This window comes from Rhinoraja longicauda, chromosome 21 (genome assembly GCF_053455715.1).
Source record: "Rhinoraja longicauda isolate Sanriku21f chromosome 21, sRhiLon1.1, whole genome shotgun sequence".
In the NCBI taxonomy this organism is placed as follows: domain Eukaryota; kingdom Metazoa; phylum Chordata; class Chondrichthyes; order Rajiformes; family Arhynchobatidae; genus Rhinoraja; species Rhinoraja longicauda.
Window position 1 is genome coordinate 21,857,460 of NC_135973.1, and position 19,090 is coordinate 21,876,549.

General features: G+C 48.6%; 1 protein-coding gene across 1 annotated transcript in view; it reads left to right on the forward strand.

Moving 5' to 3' along the window:
- Positions 1 to 19,090, forward strand: part of trrap (transformation/transcription domain-associated protein) — a 170,496-nt gene that overhangs the window by 120,981 nt on the left and 30,425 nt on the right. The window contains exons 57-63 of the mRNA XM_078418086.1: positions 1,936 to 2,127; positions 3,321 to 3,516; positions 8,443 to 8,478; positions 11,324 to 11,589; positions 12,565 to 12,665; positions 17,390 to 17,591; positions 18,679 to 18,843. Coding sequence (XP_078274212.1) covers positions 1,936 to 2,127; positions 3,321 to 3,516; positions 8,443 to 8,478; positions 11,324 to 11,589; positions 12,565 to 12,665; positions 17,390 to 17,591; positions 18,679 to 18,843 — 1,158 coding nt within the window. The remainder of the gene's footprint in view (positions 1 to 1,935; positions 2,128 to 3,320; positions 3,517 to 8,442; positions 8,479 to 11,323; positions 11,590 to 12,564; positions 12,666 to 17,389; positions 17,592 to 18,678; positions 18,844 to 19,090) is intronic.

Consider the following 19,090-nt stretch of genomic DNA (forward strand, 5'->3'; position numbering starts at 1 on the left):
GGCATAGCGGTAGAGTTACTGGTTTACAATGCTGGAGACCCAGGTTCGATCCTGATCACGGCTGCTGTCTGTACGAGTTTGTACGTTCTCCCCGTGACCATGTGGGGTTTTCTCCAGGTGCTTCGGTTTCCTCCCACACTCCAAAGGCGTGCAGGTTTGTAGGTTAATTGGCTTCTGTAACTTGTCCTTAGTGTGTAAGAGAGAATTAGTTTACTAGTGTACCGACAAACCCGCACGTCTTTAGAATGTGGGAGGGAACCGGTGAAAACCTGTGCGATCACAGGGAGAATGTGTAAACTCCGTCCAGACAGCGCTCGAGGTCAGGATTCAACCCGGGTCTCTGGCGCTGTGAGGCAGCAACTCTACCGGCTATGCCACCTAAGACTTGTGGAAGCCACGACACTGGCACCTGTCAGTGGAAGAAGTATGCATTCAGGGTAGCACATCTGTCTTTGCATGTACACTGATTTGTCATGAAGCATGCCGTGTGCCTTGCGTGTGTGCGTGTGTGTAACCGTGTAATCCTGAGATGGCCAGCCGAGAGCTGCCTTCCTTGGGTTGTAAATTGAGTCTGTCACGGATCTCTAAACCAGGCAGTTAGATCTCGCTCTTTGGGCTAACGGAATCGAGGGATGTGGGGAGAAAGCATACTGATTTTGGATGATCAGCCTCGATCATATTGAATGGTGGTGCTGGCTCAAAGGGCTGAATGGCCTACTCCTGTACCTACTTTCTATGTGTCTATGTTTCTATCTCTGCTCCCTTCCATTTAAAACTCTCCCGAGGTGTCATTTAAAATCTGTAATATGATGGCACTTCAGCCCCAGCTTGTTCTGTTTCTTTGTTTGGGGAGAATTGGTAAATCCGGCCAGTCTCCTTGAGAAGAGACTGTGGTGGAATCTCCCTCAAGGATTTTCGGTGTGAACCAGCTGCCTGATCAGCATTTCCCAGAGACCTTTAACTTCAGTTATGTGAAGGAAGGAACAGCAGATGCTGGTTTGCACCGTATACAGACAGAAAATGCTGGAGTAACTTAGCGGGTCAGGCAACATCTCTGAAGAGAAGGAATAAGTGACATTTCAAGTCGAGACCCTTCTTCAGACTGAGAGTCAGGAGAGAGGGAGACAATCACACCTAACCCTTCCATACCTCTATGCCTCGCTCTCCCCAGGCTCTCTGAAGAAGGGTCTCGACCTGAAATGTCACTTATTAGACAATAGACAATAGACAATAGACAATAGGTGCAGGAGTAGGCCATTCAGCCCTTCGAGCCAGCACCGCCATTCAATGCGATCATGGCTGATCACTATCAATCAGTACCCCGTTCCTGCCTTCTCCCCATACCCCCTCACTCCGCTATCCTTAAGAGCTCTATCCAGCTCTCTCTTGAAAGCATCCAACGAACTGGCCTCCACTGCCTTCTGAGGCAGAGAATTCCACACCTTCACCACCCTCTGACTGAAAAAGTTCTTCCAGTCTCTCCAGAGATGCTGCCTGTCCCGCTGAGTTCCTCCAGCTTTTTGTGTCTATCTTCAGTGTAAACCAGCATCTGCAGTTCCTTCCTACAGATTCACTCTACAGCTAATACCCTCTAAACCAGGCAGCTTTCTGATAAACCTCTTCTGCGGCCTCTGCAAAGCCTCTACATCATTTCTACATTGCGAGCTACTAGAACCACACACAATCGTCCAAACGCGGCCGAACCAAAGTCCTACACAGTTGCAGCCTGGCTTCCTCACTCTTCTATTCAATGCTCCAGCCGACGAAGGCAAGCATCCCACATTTCGTCTTTACCGCGCTAACTGGCTTGTATTGCCACTTTCAGTGAGTTGTGGACTTGGATCGCAGGATCCCAGCGCACAGCAATGGTGTTAAGTGTCGGCACGATGAGAATGTACAGAGGTGTTGTGAGCGTTCTGTCTCCGTGCCGTTTAGGTGGAGCCGAGTTGCCCGAAGGAGATGGCGTGGAAGGTGAACATGTACCGCGGATACCTGGCCATTTGCCACCCCGAGGAGCAGCAGCTCAACTTCATCGAGCGGCTGGTGGAGATGGCGAGCAGCCTGGCCATCCGAGAGTGGCGGAGACTCCCGCACATCGTCTCGCACGTGCACACGCCGCTGCTTCAGGTGAGAGCCCTCTGCTGCCAACCCGGCGGCACGGTGGCGCAGCAGGTGGAGCTGCTGCCTGACTGTGCCAGAGACCCGGGTTCGATCCTGACGACGGGTGCTGTCTGTATGGAGGTTACTGCGCTCTCACGATGACCGCGTGGGCTTCCTCTGACTGCTCCGGTTTCCTCCCACACTCAAAAGGCGTGCAAAGAAGGTTTGTGGGCTAATTGGCTTCTGTGATTTGCCAGGCAGTCCTCAACTTACGTAAGGGCTAAGCTCCGTAAACAGTTACGTGTCGGGTTGTGCACAAGCTGGAATGACCGTCCCCATTCCCTGGCCGAAATAACTCACTGAGTCTGAGAAGGGTCCCGACCGATAAGGTCACCTATCCATATTCTCCAGAGATGCTGCCTGACCCGCTGAGTTACTCTATCCGGTACCCTCCAGTGGAAAAATAAGACAACCCTATGTTATCCCACTTTCCCATCCACTCCTGACACATTAGAGGCAATTTACAAAGGCCCACCGAGTTCACGCTGACCAGCGATCTTCCGTTCACACTAGTTCTATCCGACACACTAGCGGCAAGTTACAGAGACCCAATTAACCTACAAACTTGCATTCCTTTGGGATGTGGGAGGAAACCGGAGCAGCTGGAGAAACCCCATGTGGAGTCCAGTGGATTCTGCCTCTTGGTAACCACAAGACTGCTGATCAAAGGAAAGACACAAAGTGCTGGAGTAACTCAGCGAGTCAGGCAGCATCTTTGAAGAACATGGGTAGGTGATGTTTCGGGTCGGGACCCTTCTTTAGTTTGACCCGAAACGTCACCAATCCATGTTCTCCAGAGATGCTGCCTGACCCGCTGAGTGACTCTGGCACTCTGTGTCTATGGGCTGCCTGACCCGCTGAGTGACTCTGGCACTCTGTGTCTGTGGGCTGCCTTGCCCGTTGAGTGACTCTGGCACTCTGTGTCTGTGAGCTGCCTTGCCCTCAAAGTGACTCTGGCACTCTGTGTCTGTGGACTGCCTTGGCCGCAGTGACTCTGGCACTCTATGTCTGTGGGCTGCCTTGCCCGCAGTGACTCTGGCACTCTGTGTCTGTGGGCTGCCTTGCCCTCAGAATGACTCTGGCACTTTGTCTGTGGGCTGCCTTGCCCTCAGAGTGACTTCTCCTTTCGTAACGTTAATGGGAATTTGCTCATCTTGCAGGCAGCCCAGCAAATTATCGAGCTGCAGGAAGCAGCGCAGATCAACGCCGGTTTGCAGCCGGCTAATCTGGGGAGGAACACCAGTCTACACGACATGAAGACTGTGGTGAAGACATGGAGGAACCGCCTGCCCATCGTGTCCGACGACCTGTCTCACTGGAGTAGCATCTTCATGTGGAGGCAGCATCATTATCAAGGTATCTCCCAGTACTTTGGATCTTCAGCCATAACTTGATTGAGGTTTTCGAGATGTTGAAGGGAAAGCAGACAGGATTCAGAGAGAGCAAAACCTGTTTCCACGGGTTGGGGAAGGTATCATTGTAAATATTAAATCCGAATGTTTTAGGCCCGAACAGTATAGAGGCTGAGTATAGAAGTTGGGAGGTCATGTTGCGCTTATATAAGACGTTGGTGAAGCACCATTCAGAGTATTGTGTTCAGTGTTGGGCACCATGTTATAGGAAAGATATTGTCAAGCTGGATGAGATAAATGGGGGTCAGGTTTGTGAAGTTGGTCACTTCAGTCCTCATTGAATGAAGGATCAAAATGGCTGTGCTGGATGGCTTCCCAATAGCCTGATGCAGCAACTTCCTTGGCACGTTCTCCCTCAGACTCCGTGGGTTTCCTCCGGATGCTCCGGTTTCCTCCCACGTCCCAAAAGACGTGCGGGTTTGTAGGTTAATCCACCTCTGTAAATGGCCTCTAGAATGTCGGGATAGAGTGGGATAACGCGGAAATCGTGTGAATGGGTGATCGATTGCCAGCGTGGACTTGGTGGGCCGAAGGGCCCATTTCCATGCTGTGTCTTTCAATCAATTCAATCAAAATTGAAACTGGTAAATTGCATTTTCACAGGTCGAATGCCATTAATGCAGTGAGGATCTCATTTATCCCATGAGCAGGGAAGACTGGCAATACTTGGCAATGGGGCTGCAGAGATAACATTTCGGATCAGTAAGAAACATTGACTCTGTTTCTCTCTCCACTGCTGCTGCCTGACCTGCTGAGTATTGCCAGTTTTTAAAAAACTTCAGAATTTTAGGATCTGCAGCGTTTAGCGTATGGCACCTCAGTTCATTCTTGGGTGCTCCAAGAGTTCATGGTGATATGGGCGTCTGTAATGCTCCACAATGAAGGAAACGCGTGGATTGTGTGGAAGTGGAAGAATTTTAGATTATTTTTACATTCTCAGTTGTTCTGTAACGTGGAATGTTAATTGATTTGATTTTCTTTCCCCCCTGAGGGAAAATGAGGGTGGGTTGCATGAGCTAGATATTCACTCGGGGTAGGAGAAACAAAAACCAGGGAACACGATTTTAAGATGAGAGGGGAAAGATTTAATAAGAACCTGAGGGGCAACTTTTTCGCACAGAGGGTGGTGGATATATGGAATGAGCTGCCGGAGGAGGTAGTTGAAGCAGGTACTAGAATAGCATTTAGAAGACACTTGGACAGGTACAGGGACATGGAAGGTTTAGAATGATACGGGCCAAACATGGACAAATGGGAGCATCTTGGTCGGCATAGATAAGTTGGGCCGAACGGCCTGTATCATTGCTGTATGACTATATGGAAGGTGAAAGGGTGATGTAAGCAGGATAGACACAAAGTGACATAGACTCCAGTTCCCTGGAGTTACTCAGCGGGTCAGGCAGCATCTCTGGAGAAAAAGGATGGGTGGCGTTTCAGTTCGGGACCCTTCTTCAGTCTGGAAGTAGGGGGTGGGGTGGGTGAGATGTGAAGAGCAATAAAAGACCAGGACCAATCAGGGCCGGCCACCAATGACCTTGGGCAGGGCGGTGCCTGGTGAGGAATGGGAGCAATGGCATTGCATTGAGAGCTGGCACCGTCTCGATGGTCTGAATGGCGTCTGCATTGTGGGAAAACGTTGTATGTAAATACGGGGTAAAATAGAACCGACGTACTCTGTTTATGCCAGGAAACATTCCCTCCCGGAGGGGAGAGGAGAGAGCAGAAAGATGACCCCACCCATCAACGAGTCTGAAGAAAGGTCCCGAACTGAAACGTTGCCTGTCCATATCCCTCCACAGGTGCTGCCTGACCCGCTGAGCTCCTCCAGCACTTTGTGCTTTTGCCAACAAAGAATGGGGCTGGCTAGGAAGGTGAATGTCAACACTGAGTAATCTAGCTCTTTATCAGTTGGAATATCCAAGGGAATTCAAAGTGAGAGGGAAAGATTTAATAGGAACCTGAGTGGCAACTTTTCCACGCGGAGGGTGGTGGATATATGGAAGGGTCTGTCACAGGAGGGCATAGAGTCATGCAGCGTGGAAGCGGCCCTTCGGCCCAACTTGCCCCCTGCCGATCTGCTGGTTGAGGAAGGTGACTATAACACCTGACATTTGGACAGGTACATGAATAGGAAAAGTTTAGAGAGATATGGGCAAGAGGGGACAGTGTAGTTGGGGCATCTTGGTCGGCATGGAGAAGGTGGGCCGAGGGGCCTGTTTCCGTGCTGTATGACTCTATGACTCCACAGTGAATAGCTTTGTTTTGCACGCAATCCAAACAAATCAGATAATGACATACATGTATACAATCAAACCAAACTCAAGTACAATAGATAGAACAAAGGGGAAGATACAGTGCAGAATATAGTTCTCCATATTGTAGCGCATCAGTTCCATAGAGAAGGTCCATTGTCCATAATTGCGTAGAGATAGAGTTGCCGCCTTGTGGAGCCAGAGACGGGCCTCGATCCTGACCACGGGTGCTGTCCATGCGGAGTTTCCATGTTCTCCCTGTGGCCACATGGGTTTTCGCCGGGTGCTCTGGTTTCCTCCCACATTTTAAAGACGTGCAGGTTTGTAGGTTAATTGGCTTCTATAAATTGTCCCTAGTGTGTAGGATAGAATTAATATATGGGTGATTGCTGATCGCCACAGACTCGGTGGGCCGAAGGGCACGTTTCCACACTGTCTTAACTAAACTAAACTTAACATAACCAAACTAGGTGAATCAGACTATCCACCATCTGCTTGGCCCAATAATTGGACTATCCCCTTACCACGTGCCATCAAGGAACCTATTTTAAACCTAGACCTTCCTCTTTTCCAATCCAGAAGCTGCCCAAGTCCTTTACAGTTGGGATTGAGAGCAGAGGTTATTCAAGGTAGAAATGGGTCAAAAATCCCTCACGCATAAATCAATATACAAAGTACGGTGCGGCTTGCCAGAATAATTATGCCCCCAGCAAAACAAATAGCTGCAGCAGCATTCATTTTGTGCACTTCATCAAACACAATGGAGACCACCCTTTCGAAGCATTCTGCCGGCACAGAGCACTTGGGAATGTCAGGAGGTCATAGAAAGCATTGTACAAATGCAAGCCTCGGAGAAAGTCAGGCATAGCTGACTGCTGTTTTGTCATTTGGGTCAGCTCACTCCCTATTTTTAAACTTGAGTGCAGAACAAAGAAGACTTGGGGGAGGCACAGTGTTGCACCAGTAGAATTGCTGCCGCAGAGCTCCAGAGACCCGGGTTCCATCCCGACTGTGGGTGCTGCCTGAATGGAGTTTGCACCTTCTCTTCGTGACCGCGTGCATGCGTTCTCCGGTTTCCTCCCACACTCCAAAAACATGCATGTTTGTAGGTTAATTGGCTTTGGTAAAAATGATAAATTGTCCCTAGTGTGTAGAATAGTGCTAGTGAACGGGTGATCGCTGGTCGGCACGGACTTAGTGGGCTGAAGGGCCTGTTTCCACGCTGCATCTCTAAAGTCTAAAGACTCCATCTCCCTCCGATAGATTAAACAGAAGCTGAAAACTAAATTTGCAAGGATATTGCCAGGACTCAAGGGCCTGGGCTACAGGGAGAAATTGGGCAAGCTAGGACTACATTCCTTGGAGTGCAGGAGGCTGAGTAGTGATCTTATTGAAGTGAATCAAAGCATGCGGGGAGTTGATATGTTGAATGCAAATGGAACTAGCATCTTGGTTGGCATGGAGGAGTTGGGCCGAAGGGACTGTTTCTGTGCTTCAATTTGTGAAAAAATGTCAGTTCTTAATTCCGACATCAACTCTGGCCTTACTCTTCCTATGTCCTCTGGTTCTCAATGCCCCTTCCCTGAGTATAGGACTGTGCATTCCCCCTATCCATTCCCCTCATGATTTTGTACGCCTCGATAAGATTACGCCTCAGCCTCATGTGCTCCGGGAAATAACGTCCTCGCCTGCCCAACCTCTCCCTAGAGCTCCGGCCCTCGAGTCTTGGCAACATCATCATAAATCTTCTATGCACCCGTTCCAGTTTAACAGCTTATTGTTGTAGCGTGTACCTCGGTACACCTGACAATAATAAAGCTAAACCTAAACCAGTGGGGGTGCTGTTTGGGAGCAGGGCGGCCATTTTGAGGGTTAAGCGACAGGTCAGGAAGAAGAAGCAGAGAGGTGTGGGAGAAGGTGTAGGAATGGGTCAAATGTTCCATTGTAACTTGATCCACGGACTTCCTCCTTCACACGAGGTGATGGGAATCCATGATACTCTGTCCGAGAGAAATGTTGAAGATGTACGTCAATTGAAAATGTCAAAAAATTGACACAAAATGCTGGAGTAATGCTGCAGCAAGTCAGGCAACATCCCTGGAGAACATGTTTCGGGTTAGGACCCTTCTTCAGACTGATTGTTGGGTCCTAACCCGAAACATCATCTATCCATGTTCTCCAGAAATGCTGCCTGACCTGCTGAGTCTGAGGATGGGTCTTAACCCGAAACATCACCTATCCATGTTCTGCAGGGGTGCTGCCTGACTTTCCTTGGCAAACCAGCATTTGCACCTTCCTTTTTTCTACTCAATAATGGGATTGAATGGGTCAACGGTGGGCAAGGCAGTGGATGAAAATACGATGCAGATCAATACTCCATCAAATGGAAATGTAGACCATTCCTGAGGGGTTGAATGGATGGCATCTTCCTGTTCTCGTGTTCACATGTACCTTGCAAGATGGGCTTTTAGAGAGAAGTTACCGGTTCCTTAACGTAGTAAAAATAGAAAAGGATTTTGTTTTAGAAAAGCAGTAAGATTAGAAGCTATAACTGAATAGAGTTTGACCACGGCACACTCCAGGAAACTTGCTACTTTTCGCATTTCCATTCATTGCAGTGGGACGGAACACAGCAGATACAAAACTGAAACCAGGTAGGGAACGAATGAGTTCGTAAAAATCAAAGCGACTTTGGGTTTGAACTTGTGTATCGTTGAAATGTTTGCGCAAACCATCAGAACTTGCTCCAGCTTCAAAGAAAAACTTGGCTCCTGTTTAAAATGATTCCATGTGTGAAAACATTCCTCCTTGCTCATATGTTAGAAGATCAAACTGTTCGGTAATTAGTGAGTCTGCCAAAGGAGCTTTTAAACGGGGTGTTTAACTCTTTATACGGCCACATAGTGCTGGAGTAAGTAACTCAGCAGGCCAGGCAGCGTCTCTGAAGAATGTTCTCGGAGATGCTGCCTGGCCCGCTGAGTTACTCCAGCACTTTGTGTCTTTATTTTTCACCTGTATCTACAGTTCCTTGTGTTTAGTTTAGTTTCGTTTAGTTGAGAGATACAGTGTGCGGAAACAGGCCCTTCAACCTACCGGGTCCGACAATTTACAATCTTTACCAAAGCCAATTAACCTATAAACATGTACGTCCTGGGAGTGTGGGAGGAAACCAGAGCCCCAGGAGAAAACCCATGCGATCACAGGGAGAATGTACTATCTCCGTACAGACAGCACCTGTAGTCAGGACAATAGACAATAGACAATAGGTGCAGGAGGAGGCCATTCGGCCCTTTGAGCCAGCACCGCCATTCAATGTGATCATGGCTGATCATTCTCAATCAGTACCCCGTTCCTGCCTTCTCCCCATACCCCCTGACTCCGCTATCCTTAAGAGCTCTATCTAGCTCTCTCTTGAATGCATTCAGAGAATTGGCCTCCACTGCCTTCTGAGGCAGAGAATTCCACAGATTCACAACTCTCTGACTGAAAAAGGTTTTCCTCATCTCAGTTCTAAATGGCCTACCCCTTATTCTTAAACTGTGGCCCCTTGTTCTGGACTCCCCCAACATTGGGAACATGTTTCCTGCCTCTAACGTGTCCAACCCCTTAATAATCTTATACTTTCGATAAGATCTCCTCTCATCCTTCTAAATTCCAGTGTATACAACCCTAGTCGCTCCAGTCTTTCAACATATGAAAGTCCCGCCATCCCGGGAATTAACCTAGTAAACCTACGCTGCACGCCCTCAATGGATTGAACCCTGGTCTCTGGCGCTGTGAGGCAGCAACTCGACTGCTGCGCCACCGTGCCGCCTCACTGTGGAGAGATAGTGTCTATGAATAAATAAAATATTAGAAGCAGAGTTAGACTATCAAAGAAAACTGAATGGCAGCTGATAGAGCCACTGTCTCCCAGTGCCGGAGACCCAGCTTCGACTCTGACCTTGGGTGCTGTCTGTACGGAGTTTGCACGTTCTCCCTGTAACCGCATGGGTTTTCTCCGGGTGTTCTGGTTTCCCCCCACACATCCTAAAGACGTACAGGTTTGCAGGTTAATTGGCCCTCTGTAAATTACCCCTAGTGTGTAGGGAATGGATGAGAAAGTGGGATTACATAGATTAGCTTGGACTCGGTGGGCCGAAGGCTGCATCTCTCAACCAGACTAAACTAAATTAAACGATAAAGATTCTTTTCTGTAAGGAGGTTATTGTAACTCTGTACAAGGAAAAGAACATGGGAGAAGAGAGGGACAAATGCAAGGGGAGGATGAGAAAGAGGCACTGTCCACGGATGTCCCTTGACCTATTTCAGGCAAAGTATTAAGGATTATGGAACGAGCTGCAAGAGGAGTTAGTTGAGGCAGGTACCATAACTGCATTTAAAAGACATTTGGACAGGTCCATGGATAGGAAAGATTTAGAGGGATATGGGCCAAACATGGGGACAGGTGGGACTAGCATAGATGGGGCATCTTGGTTGGCATGAGCAAGTTGGGCCGAAGGGACTATTTCCATGCTATATGACTATGATTATGAATCCAAAGTGGGAAGATGAAGATTGGCTGTGATCTAAGGAAGCATTAGAACTGGTTGGATGGGCTAAAAGTCATCGTTCTACGATAGATTCTGATCAGTAGAACTGAGTATCATATTGGTCCGATTTCCTCACGCGTTCCAAAGACATGCGGGTCTGTTTTCCTCGAGATCACACCTTCCCTGGCCAACAGTGGGCTGACCAGGCCAGCACCTTGCTCAAGGTCACATGTGGCTGGCCCTGATTGGTCCGGGTCTTTTATCACCTCCAGCTCTTCCCCCCACCCCCACCTCCCATCGCCTACTTTCAGTCTGAAGAAGGGTCCCGACCCGAAACATTACCCATCCTTTTTGTCCAGAGATGCTTCCTGACCCACTTAGTTACTCCAGCACTTTGTGGAGCAATTTGTGGTATGAACCAGCATCTGCAGTTCCTTGTTTCTATAGCTCCGTAGGTAATTGGCTTCTTTAAATTGTCCCTAGTGTGTGGGATGCAAAACTGGGATAACATAGAACTAGTGTGAACGTGTGATCGCTGGTCAATGTGGACTCGGTGGGCCGAAGGGCCCGTTTCCACGCTGTACGACTATGGCTCGATGAATGGATAAGAAAGTGAGATAGCATAGAGCTAGTGTGAACAGGTGATTGATGGTAGGCGTGGACTCAGTGGGCCGAAGGGCCTGTTCCCACGCTGTATCTCTAAACTGAACTAAAACGAACAATTCAATCAAATGTAAGTTCTAAATGCGCATCAACTACTCCCAATCCCTGCAGTAACAGGAGATAGACGCAAAAAGCTGGAGTAACTCAGCGGGACAGGCAGCATCTCTGGAGAGAAGGAATGGGTGACGTTTCGGGTCGAGACCCTATTGTAACAAGCTTGTTTCAAAATGGACTTCAAAGCACGCAACCTCAAATTTGGAAGTAATGGACGGTTTGAATTCTCTCTCTCTCTCCCTCTCCCAAGCGATCGTGGCAGCCTACGAGAACAGCTCTCAGCACGACCCCAACTCCAACAATGCCATGCTGGGGGTACACGCCTCGGCCTCCGCCATCATCCAGTACGGCAAGATCGCCCGCAAGCAGGGCCTGGTCAACGTGGCCCTGGACATCCTCAGCCGCATCCACACCATCCCCACCGTGCCCATCGTCGACTGCTTCCAGAAGATCCGGCAGCAAGTCAAGTGCTACCTCCAGCAGGCTGGAGTGATGGGCAAGAACGAGTGCATGCAGGTGGGCATTGGGCGGCCAGAGCGTTCTGATCATTGGCTCCTTCGTCTCGCTGCCATTGCCATTGTTCTCCAGTTGGGAGTTGACCCGTGAAGTCATGTTTAACGTCCCAGGAAACATTCATACGTTCCTGGAGCAGAATTAGGCCATTCGGCCCATCATCTACTCCGCCATTCACTCATGGCTGATCTATAATTTCCCTCTCAACCCCGTTCTGCAGCCTTCTCCCCATAACCCCTGACACCCGCACTAACCAAGAATCTGTCAATCTCCTCCTTGAAAATGTCCATTGACTCGGCCTCCACCGCGGTCTGTGGCAATGAATTCCACCCTCTGACGAAGGAAATTCCTTCTCATCTCCTTTCTAAAGGTATGTCCTTTTGTTCTGAGGCTGTGCCCTCTGGTCGTAGACTCTCCCACTAGTGGAAACATCCTCTCCATATCCAGGCCTTTCACTATTCGGTAAGTTTTAATGAGGTTCCCCTTCATGCTTCTAAACTCCAGCGAGTACAGGCCCAGTGCCGTCGAACGCCCATCATATGTTAATCCAATCATTGCATCAATCCATCAGGACATGCCACATCCTTGGGTGAAGTGGGTGAAAATGTACTTCAAGTAGTTGGAGAGGATTGAAGTCTTCACTTGATCATAGTGGCACAGCGGTAGAGTTGCCGCCTTACAGCGCCAGGGTTCAACTATGACTACGGTTGCTGTCTGTACGGTTACCTTCTCCCTGTGACCGTGTGGGTGGGTTTTCTCCGGGTGCTCCCAACGTTTCCTCCCACATCCCAAAGACATGCAGGTTTGTCGGTCGATTGGGTGCTGTAAATTATCCCTCGCGTGTCCCTAGTCAATCCTGCGTACGGGTGATTGCTGGTCGGCATGGACTCGGTGGGCCAAAGGGCCCGTTTCTGTGCTGTATCTCCAAAATTCAAAACGAAATATCATTCACTCAGTCTTCAATTGTGTTCCTCGCAGGGTTTGGAAGTGATTGAATCGACAAACCTGAAGTATTTCACGAAGGAGATGACGGCAGAATTCTATGCATTGAAAGGGATGTTCCTGGCTCAGATTAATAAGTAAGTAAAAAAACATGCCACAACTTAATCTATATCATTTATATTGTCACGGGCAAGAATTCCATTGTTTAGTGTTGGTTAATAAAGTATTTGGGACTTCAAGATTCAAGAGTATTTCATTGTCATATGTACCGACAATGGAACGATAAAATTCGTACTTGCAGCAGCATTACAGACTCTAAACATAATACGCATGGATAATAGATCATAAACAAAAAATCAATAAATTAATAACCGCAATATCATTTATCATCCATACTATTGACTGGGTAGCACGCAAACTTTTCACTGTACCTTGATATGCGTGACAATAATAAACTAATTGGATGATAATCCACCGATCTAACTGTATAAGAAAATAACTGCAGATGCTGGTACAAATCGAAGGTATTTATTCACAAAATGTTGGAGTAACTCAGCAGGTCAGGCAGCATCTCGGGAGAGAAGGAATGGGTGACGTTTCGGGTCCCGAAACGTCACCCATTCCTTCTCTCCCGAGATGCTGCCTGACCTGCTGGGTTACTCCAGCATTTTGTGAATAAATACCACCGATCTAACTGGATCCACTGGATCCAGAGAGAGTTAGATTTAGATTTTGGATGATCAGCCATGATCATATTGAATGGCGGTGCTGGCTCGAAGGATCGAACGGCCTAGTGCTGCACCTATTTTCTATGTTTTTTATATGTCTGAAGATGGGTTCCGACCCAAAACATCAGCTACTACCTTTCTCCAGTGATGCTGCCCAACCTGCTGAGTTTCTGCAGGACCTTGTGTCCAGCTGTTGCCATAAACCAGCATCTACAGTTCCTTGTTTCTACAGGTCTGTAGGTTAATTGGCTCTTGAATCTTGAGGGTGGGAGCAAGAGTTTGCTTCACATTTTTCCAATATCCTGTGAGGAACATGAGTTGTAAACCCTTGCCCCAGTAGTGATGTTCCACCTTCAGTTTATCGATTGATACTTTATTGTCCCGTGTACATGGTGCAGTGAAATTCTTTGCTTTGCATGCAATGCACCAGTTTGCAAAGAGTCGCAACGTGTAGGACGCCGACAAAGTTAGAAAAGTATTCAATGTAGTCCCGATGGTCCCTCTTCCTTCCCCCCCACCCGAGTCCCTCTATGTTCTTGGCGGCCCCCCATGCCGGATCTTTCTACGTTCTCGGTGGGCCCCCACACTGGGCCCCTCTGTTCTCTCGGCGGCCCCCCATACCGGATCTCTGTACGATCTTGGTGGGCCCCCACACTGGGCCCCTCTGCACTCTCGGCGGCCCCCTCCTCGCTCTCCGACTCGGCAGAGCGATTGAGCGCCATCCTTTCTCTCGCCTCTCCCTGGTGCTCCCCTGTTGTGAGGACTTACATCTATAACTCTCCTTCATCTTGTGCACTCCAGCTGAGTGCTGACAAAAGCTCGGCCAGCTGAAGCGAGCTCACTTTGACGACCGACCGGCTCAGATTCCTTGGCCTTGCTTGGGAGTCGAGCTGTCAACTCTGTGATGTGCCAAGCTTGGAATGCACGTCCCTGTCTTTAGCTGTCCTCTACGTGTGAATAGTTGCAAGCTATCAGGGAGAAATCACAATGTGGCCTCTGCTCTTTATTGATACTCTTTGCACTTTGTATGTACAATAGGTTGCTCTCTCTTTTTTTTTCCTCCCATCCATTCACGCTACATAATACTTTGTGAAAGCTGGATTCATACATTTGTTTTAAAATTTGGCAATTTGCAGGCAAAACCAAGGCACAATACTGCCAGAACTGGAAATAGAGTCATTGTCATACTGCGTTGAAACAGACAATAGACAATAGGTGCAGGAGGAGGCCATTCGGCCCTTCGAGCCAGCACCGCCATTCAATGTGATCATGGCTGATCATTCTCAATCACCACCCCGTTCCTGCCTTCTCCCCATACCCCCGGACTCCGCTATCCTTAAGAGCCCCTTCAGCCCAACTTGCCCACACTGACCAACATGCCCCTTCTACACTCGCCCCCAGCCGGCACTTGGCCCATATCCCTATAAACCTATTCTATCCATGTGCCGTTCCAAATGTTTCTTAAATGTTTAATCGTACCTGCCTCAACTACCTCCTCCGGCAGCTCGTTCCATACACCCCCACCATCTGTGTAAAAAAAAAGTTACCTCTCAGGTTCCCATTAAATCTTTCCCCCTTACCGTAAACCAATGTCCTCTGGTCCTCGATTCCCCTACTCTAGGCAAAAGACTGTATTTACCCAATCTATTCCTCATGGTTTTATACACCTCTATAAGATCACCCCCACATCCTCCTGCGCTCTAAGGAATAGAGTCCTAGCCTGCTCAGCCTCTCCCTATAGCTCAGGCCCTCGAGTCCTGGCAACATCCTCGTAAATCAGCATCCTTGCGAATCTTCTCTGCACTCTTTCCAGCTTAACAACTTCCTTCTCCACACTCTTTCCAGCTTAACAACTTCCTTCTCCACAGCTGCCTGACCCGCTGCGTTACTCCAGCATTTTGTGCCTTTCTTTGGGGAACCAGCATCTGCAGTTCCTTGTTATCACATTGGTGTTCAGGTCATTTATATACACATCACAGTCAGCCCCAACTCCCCATTCCCTGCCTGATGCACGCAGGCACACTCCCGAATTTGAGGAAGGACGTTCTTGCTATTGAGGGAGTGCCACATAGGTTTACGAGGTTAATTTCCGGGATGGCGGGACTGTCATATGATGAAAGACTGGAGCGACTGGGCTTATTTTCACTGGAATTTAGAAGGGTGAGAGGGGATCTTATAGAAACATGTACAATTATTAAGGGATTGGACATGCCAGATGCAGGAAACATGTTCCCGATGTTGGGGGAGTCCAGAACCAGGGGCCGCTGTTGAAGAATAAGGGGTAGGCCATTTAGAACTGAGACGTGGAAAAACGTTTTCACACAGAGAGTTGTGAATTTGTGGAATTCTCTGCCTCAGAAGGCAGTGGAGGCCGATTCACTGGATGCATTCAAAAGAGAATTAGATAGAGCTCTTAGGGCTAGCGGAATCAAGGGATATGGGGAGAAGGCAGGAACGGGGTACTGATTGTGGATGATCAGCCATGATCACATTGAATGGCGGTGCTGGCTCGAAGGGCCAAATGGCCTACTCCTGCACCTATTGTCTATGTATCTATGTATGTATGTACTTCAAAATGGCTGCTACATGATACAGGATCATCGAGGTAAATGATCTGGTGACAATTGTCTGGGTAGCACTTATCCTTAATTGGAAGTGTTGATTTGGAAGTGCAGAGCTGTCATATGAAGGCCCTGTTTTGTGGCTATTTTCAGCAGTGCAGAATCTCCGTAGTGCTGCATTGTTAAATACTCATTCACCCTCACAGCAAGGGGTGGAACTTGGTGTTCAAACGTACCTCATCTGTTGTCAAAGGCAAAAACGCTAAGTAATAATTAAAACATATATTTTCCCTTGCTGCACTTAAATACTGCCCTGCACAGTAGAGGTATGACTAAAAACAGGTGTAACAATCCGTTTTAAAGTCAGTGACTCTAGGAATGCTGGCATTCTCTTCCAGCTGGTACAATGAATTCACTGTCCACAAAGAAAGTGTAAGGCCCTGTGGGGCAGCGGCAGAGTTACTGCCTTACTGCACCAGAGATGTGGCCCTGACTACAGGAGCTGCCTCTACAGACTTTGTGCTGTATGCTCTCCCAGTGACCGCGTGGCTTTTCCCCGGTTGCTCCGGTTTCGTTTTTTTTTCATATTTCAGATACAGCGCGGAAACAGGCCTTTTCGGCCCACCAAGTCCGAGCCGCCCAGCGATCCCCGCACATTAACACTATCCTACACACACTAGGGACAATTTTTACATTTACCCAGTCAATTAACCTACATACCTGTACGTCTTTGGAGTGTGGGAGGAAACCGAAGATCTCGGAGAAAACCCACGCAGGTCACTGGGAGAACGTACAAACTCCTTACAGTACAGCACCCGTAGTCAGGATCGAACCTGAGTCTCAGGCGCTGCATTCGCAGCAACTCTACCGTTGCGCCACCGTGCCGCCCACGTTCCAAAGACGTGCAGCTTTGCAGGTTAATTGGCTTCGGTAAAGATTGTAAATTGTCCCAAGTGTGTCGGACAGTGCTGGCGTACGGCCGGCGCAGGCTCGGTGGGCCGAAGGGCCTGTTTCCGCTCGGTATTTCTGAACTAAACTAAACAAAGAAATTGTAGAGAGTTGTGGACATAGTCCAGACCATCATACTTTGATGGTAATTCCTTCCATTGACTCCATCTGCGCATCACGCTGCCTCAGCAAGGCCAGCAGCATAATAAAGGACCACCCACCCCGGTCACTCCCCTCTCCCATCAGTCAAGAGATACAGAAGTGGGAAAATACATGACTCCAGATTCAAGGACAGTTTCTTCTCAGCTGATATCAGGCAACTGAACCGTCCTCATCAAGTAGAGTTCACTCTTGACCTCCCATCTCCCTCACTGGAGACCTTTGAACAATCTTTAATCGGACTTCAGTTACATTTTTGCTCTAAATGTTGTAGCATTTATCGTTTATCTGTGCACTGTGGACAGCTCGATTGTATTCATGTATAGTCCTTACCTTTGACTCAATAGCACACAAGCAAAAGCTGTTCACTGTACCTCAGTATACATGACAATAATACTAAACTAAACGGTCTGAAGAAGTTTTTGCCTTAAAAGCTTGACTTTACCTTTTGTTTTTGTCGCGTAGGTCGGAGGAGGCCAACAAAGCGTTCTCTGCAGCTGTGCAGATGCACGATGTTCTGGTGAAGGCTTGGGCCATGTGGGGAGACTACCTGGAAAACATCTTTGTGAAAGAGAGGCAGCTCCACCTGGGCGTCTCTGCCATCACCTGCTACCTGCACGCGTGCCGCCATCAGAACGAGAGCAAATCCAGGAAGTACCTGGCTAAGGTGAGGCCATGGAGAGCCCAGAAAACAGCTTGTAAACTCAGTGCTGTAAACCACGAAGGACACAAAGTGCAGGGGTAACTGAGCAGGTCAGGCAGCATCTCTGGGGAACATGGAAAGGTAATATTTTGGGCCTTCTTCAGACTACTTCTGAAACGTCTCCGGAAAAGCTGCCTGACCCACGGAGTTACTCCAGCATTTTGTGTCCATGCTGGAGACCAGTCTCTCCAGATCTCAGCTTCAACCCATAGGAAGACCTTTGGTAGAGCCGCTGCCTCGTACCACCAGTGACCCGGGTTCGATCCTGAATAATCCTGAAGATTATTAAGGGGTTGGACACGTTAGAGGCAGGAAACATGTTCCCAATATTGGGGGAGTCCAGAACCAGGGGCCACAGTTTAAGAATAAGGGGTAGGCCATTTAGAACTGAGATGAGGAAAACCCTTTTCAGTCAGAGAGTTGTGAATCTGTGGAATTCTCTGCCTCAGAAGGCAGTGGAGGCCAATTCTCTGAATGCATTCAAGAGAGAGCTAGATAGAGCTCTTAAGGATAGCGGAGTCAGGGGGTATGGGGAGAAGGCAGGAACGGGGTACTGATTGAGAATGATCAGCCATGATCACATTGAATGGTGGTGCTGGCTCGAAGGACCGAATGGCCTCCTCCTGCACCTATTGTCTATTGACCTCGGGTGCTGTCTGTGTGTGGAGTTTGCACGTTCTCCCTGTGATCTTGTGGGTTTCCACCGGGTGCTCCGGTTTCCTGCCACATCCAAAAGACGTGCAGGTTCATTGGTTAATCGCCTCTGTAATATTGCCAACAGTGGATGAGAATCTAGTGCGAAGGGGTGATCTCTGGTCGACGTGGACTCTGTGGGCCGAAGGATCTGTTTCCACGCTGTATCTCCAAACTAAACTAATTATATCTTTAGAAAGTGTGTAGAATGGAACTGCAGATGCTGGTTTATACAGAAGAAGGACACAAAATGCTGGGGTAACTCAGCGGGCCAGGCAGCATATCTGGAGAAAAGGAACAGGTGAGGTTTCGGGCCGAGACCCTTCACCAATCTCTAACTAATGCCTACATTTCCCAGGTCCTTTGGCTGCTGAGCTTTGATGATGAAAAGAACATGTTGGCAGATGCTGTGGACAAGTACTGTATCGGTGTGCCTCCCATCCAGTGGCTGGCATGGATCCCTCAACTCTTGACTTGTCTGGTCGGCTCAGAAGGCAAACTGCTCCTCAATCTCATCAGCCAAGTACGTACATGTTTGTAAATGGGTGCATTAGGTTGCTGTGAATGTACGAGGCAAACATCCCAACGACTAGCCCAATAAGGGGGGGGGGGGGGGGGGGGGGGGAAGGTGGCACATTGGTAGTGTTGCTGCCTTACAGCACCAGAGACCTCGGTTCAATCCTGACCATGGGTGCTGTCTGTAGGGAGTTAGTACGTTCTCCCGGTGACCGCGTGAGTTTTCTCCAGGTGCTCCGGTTTCCTCCCACATT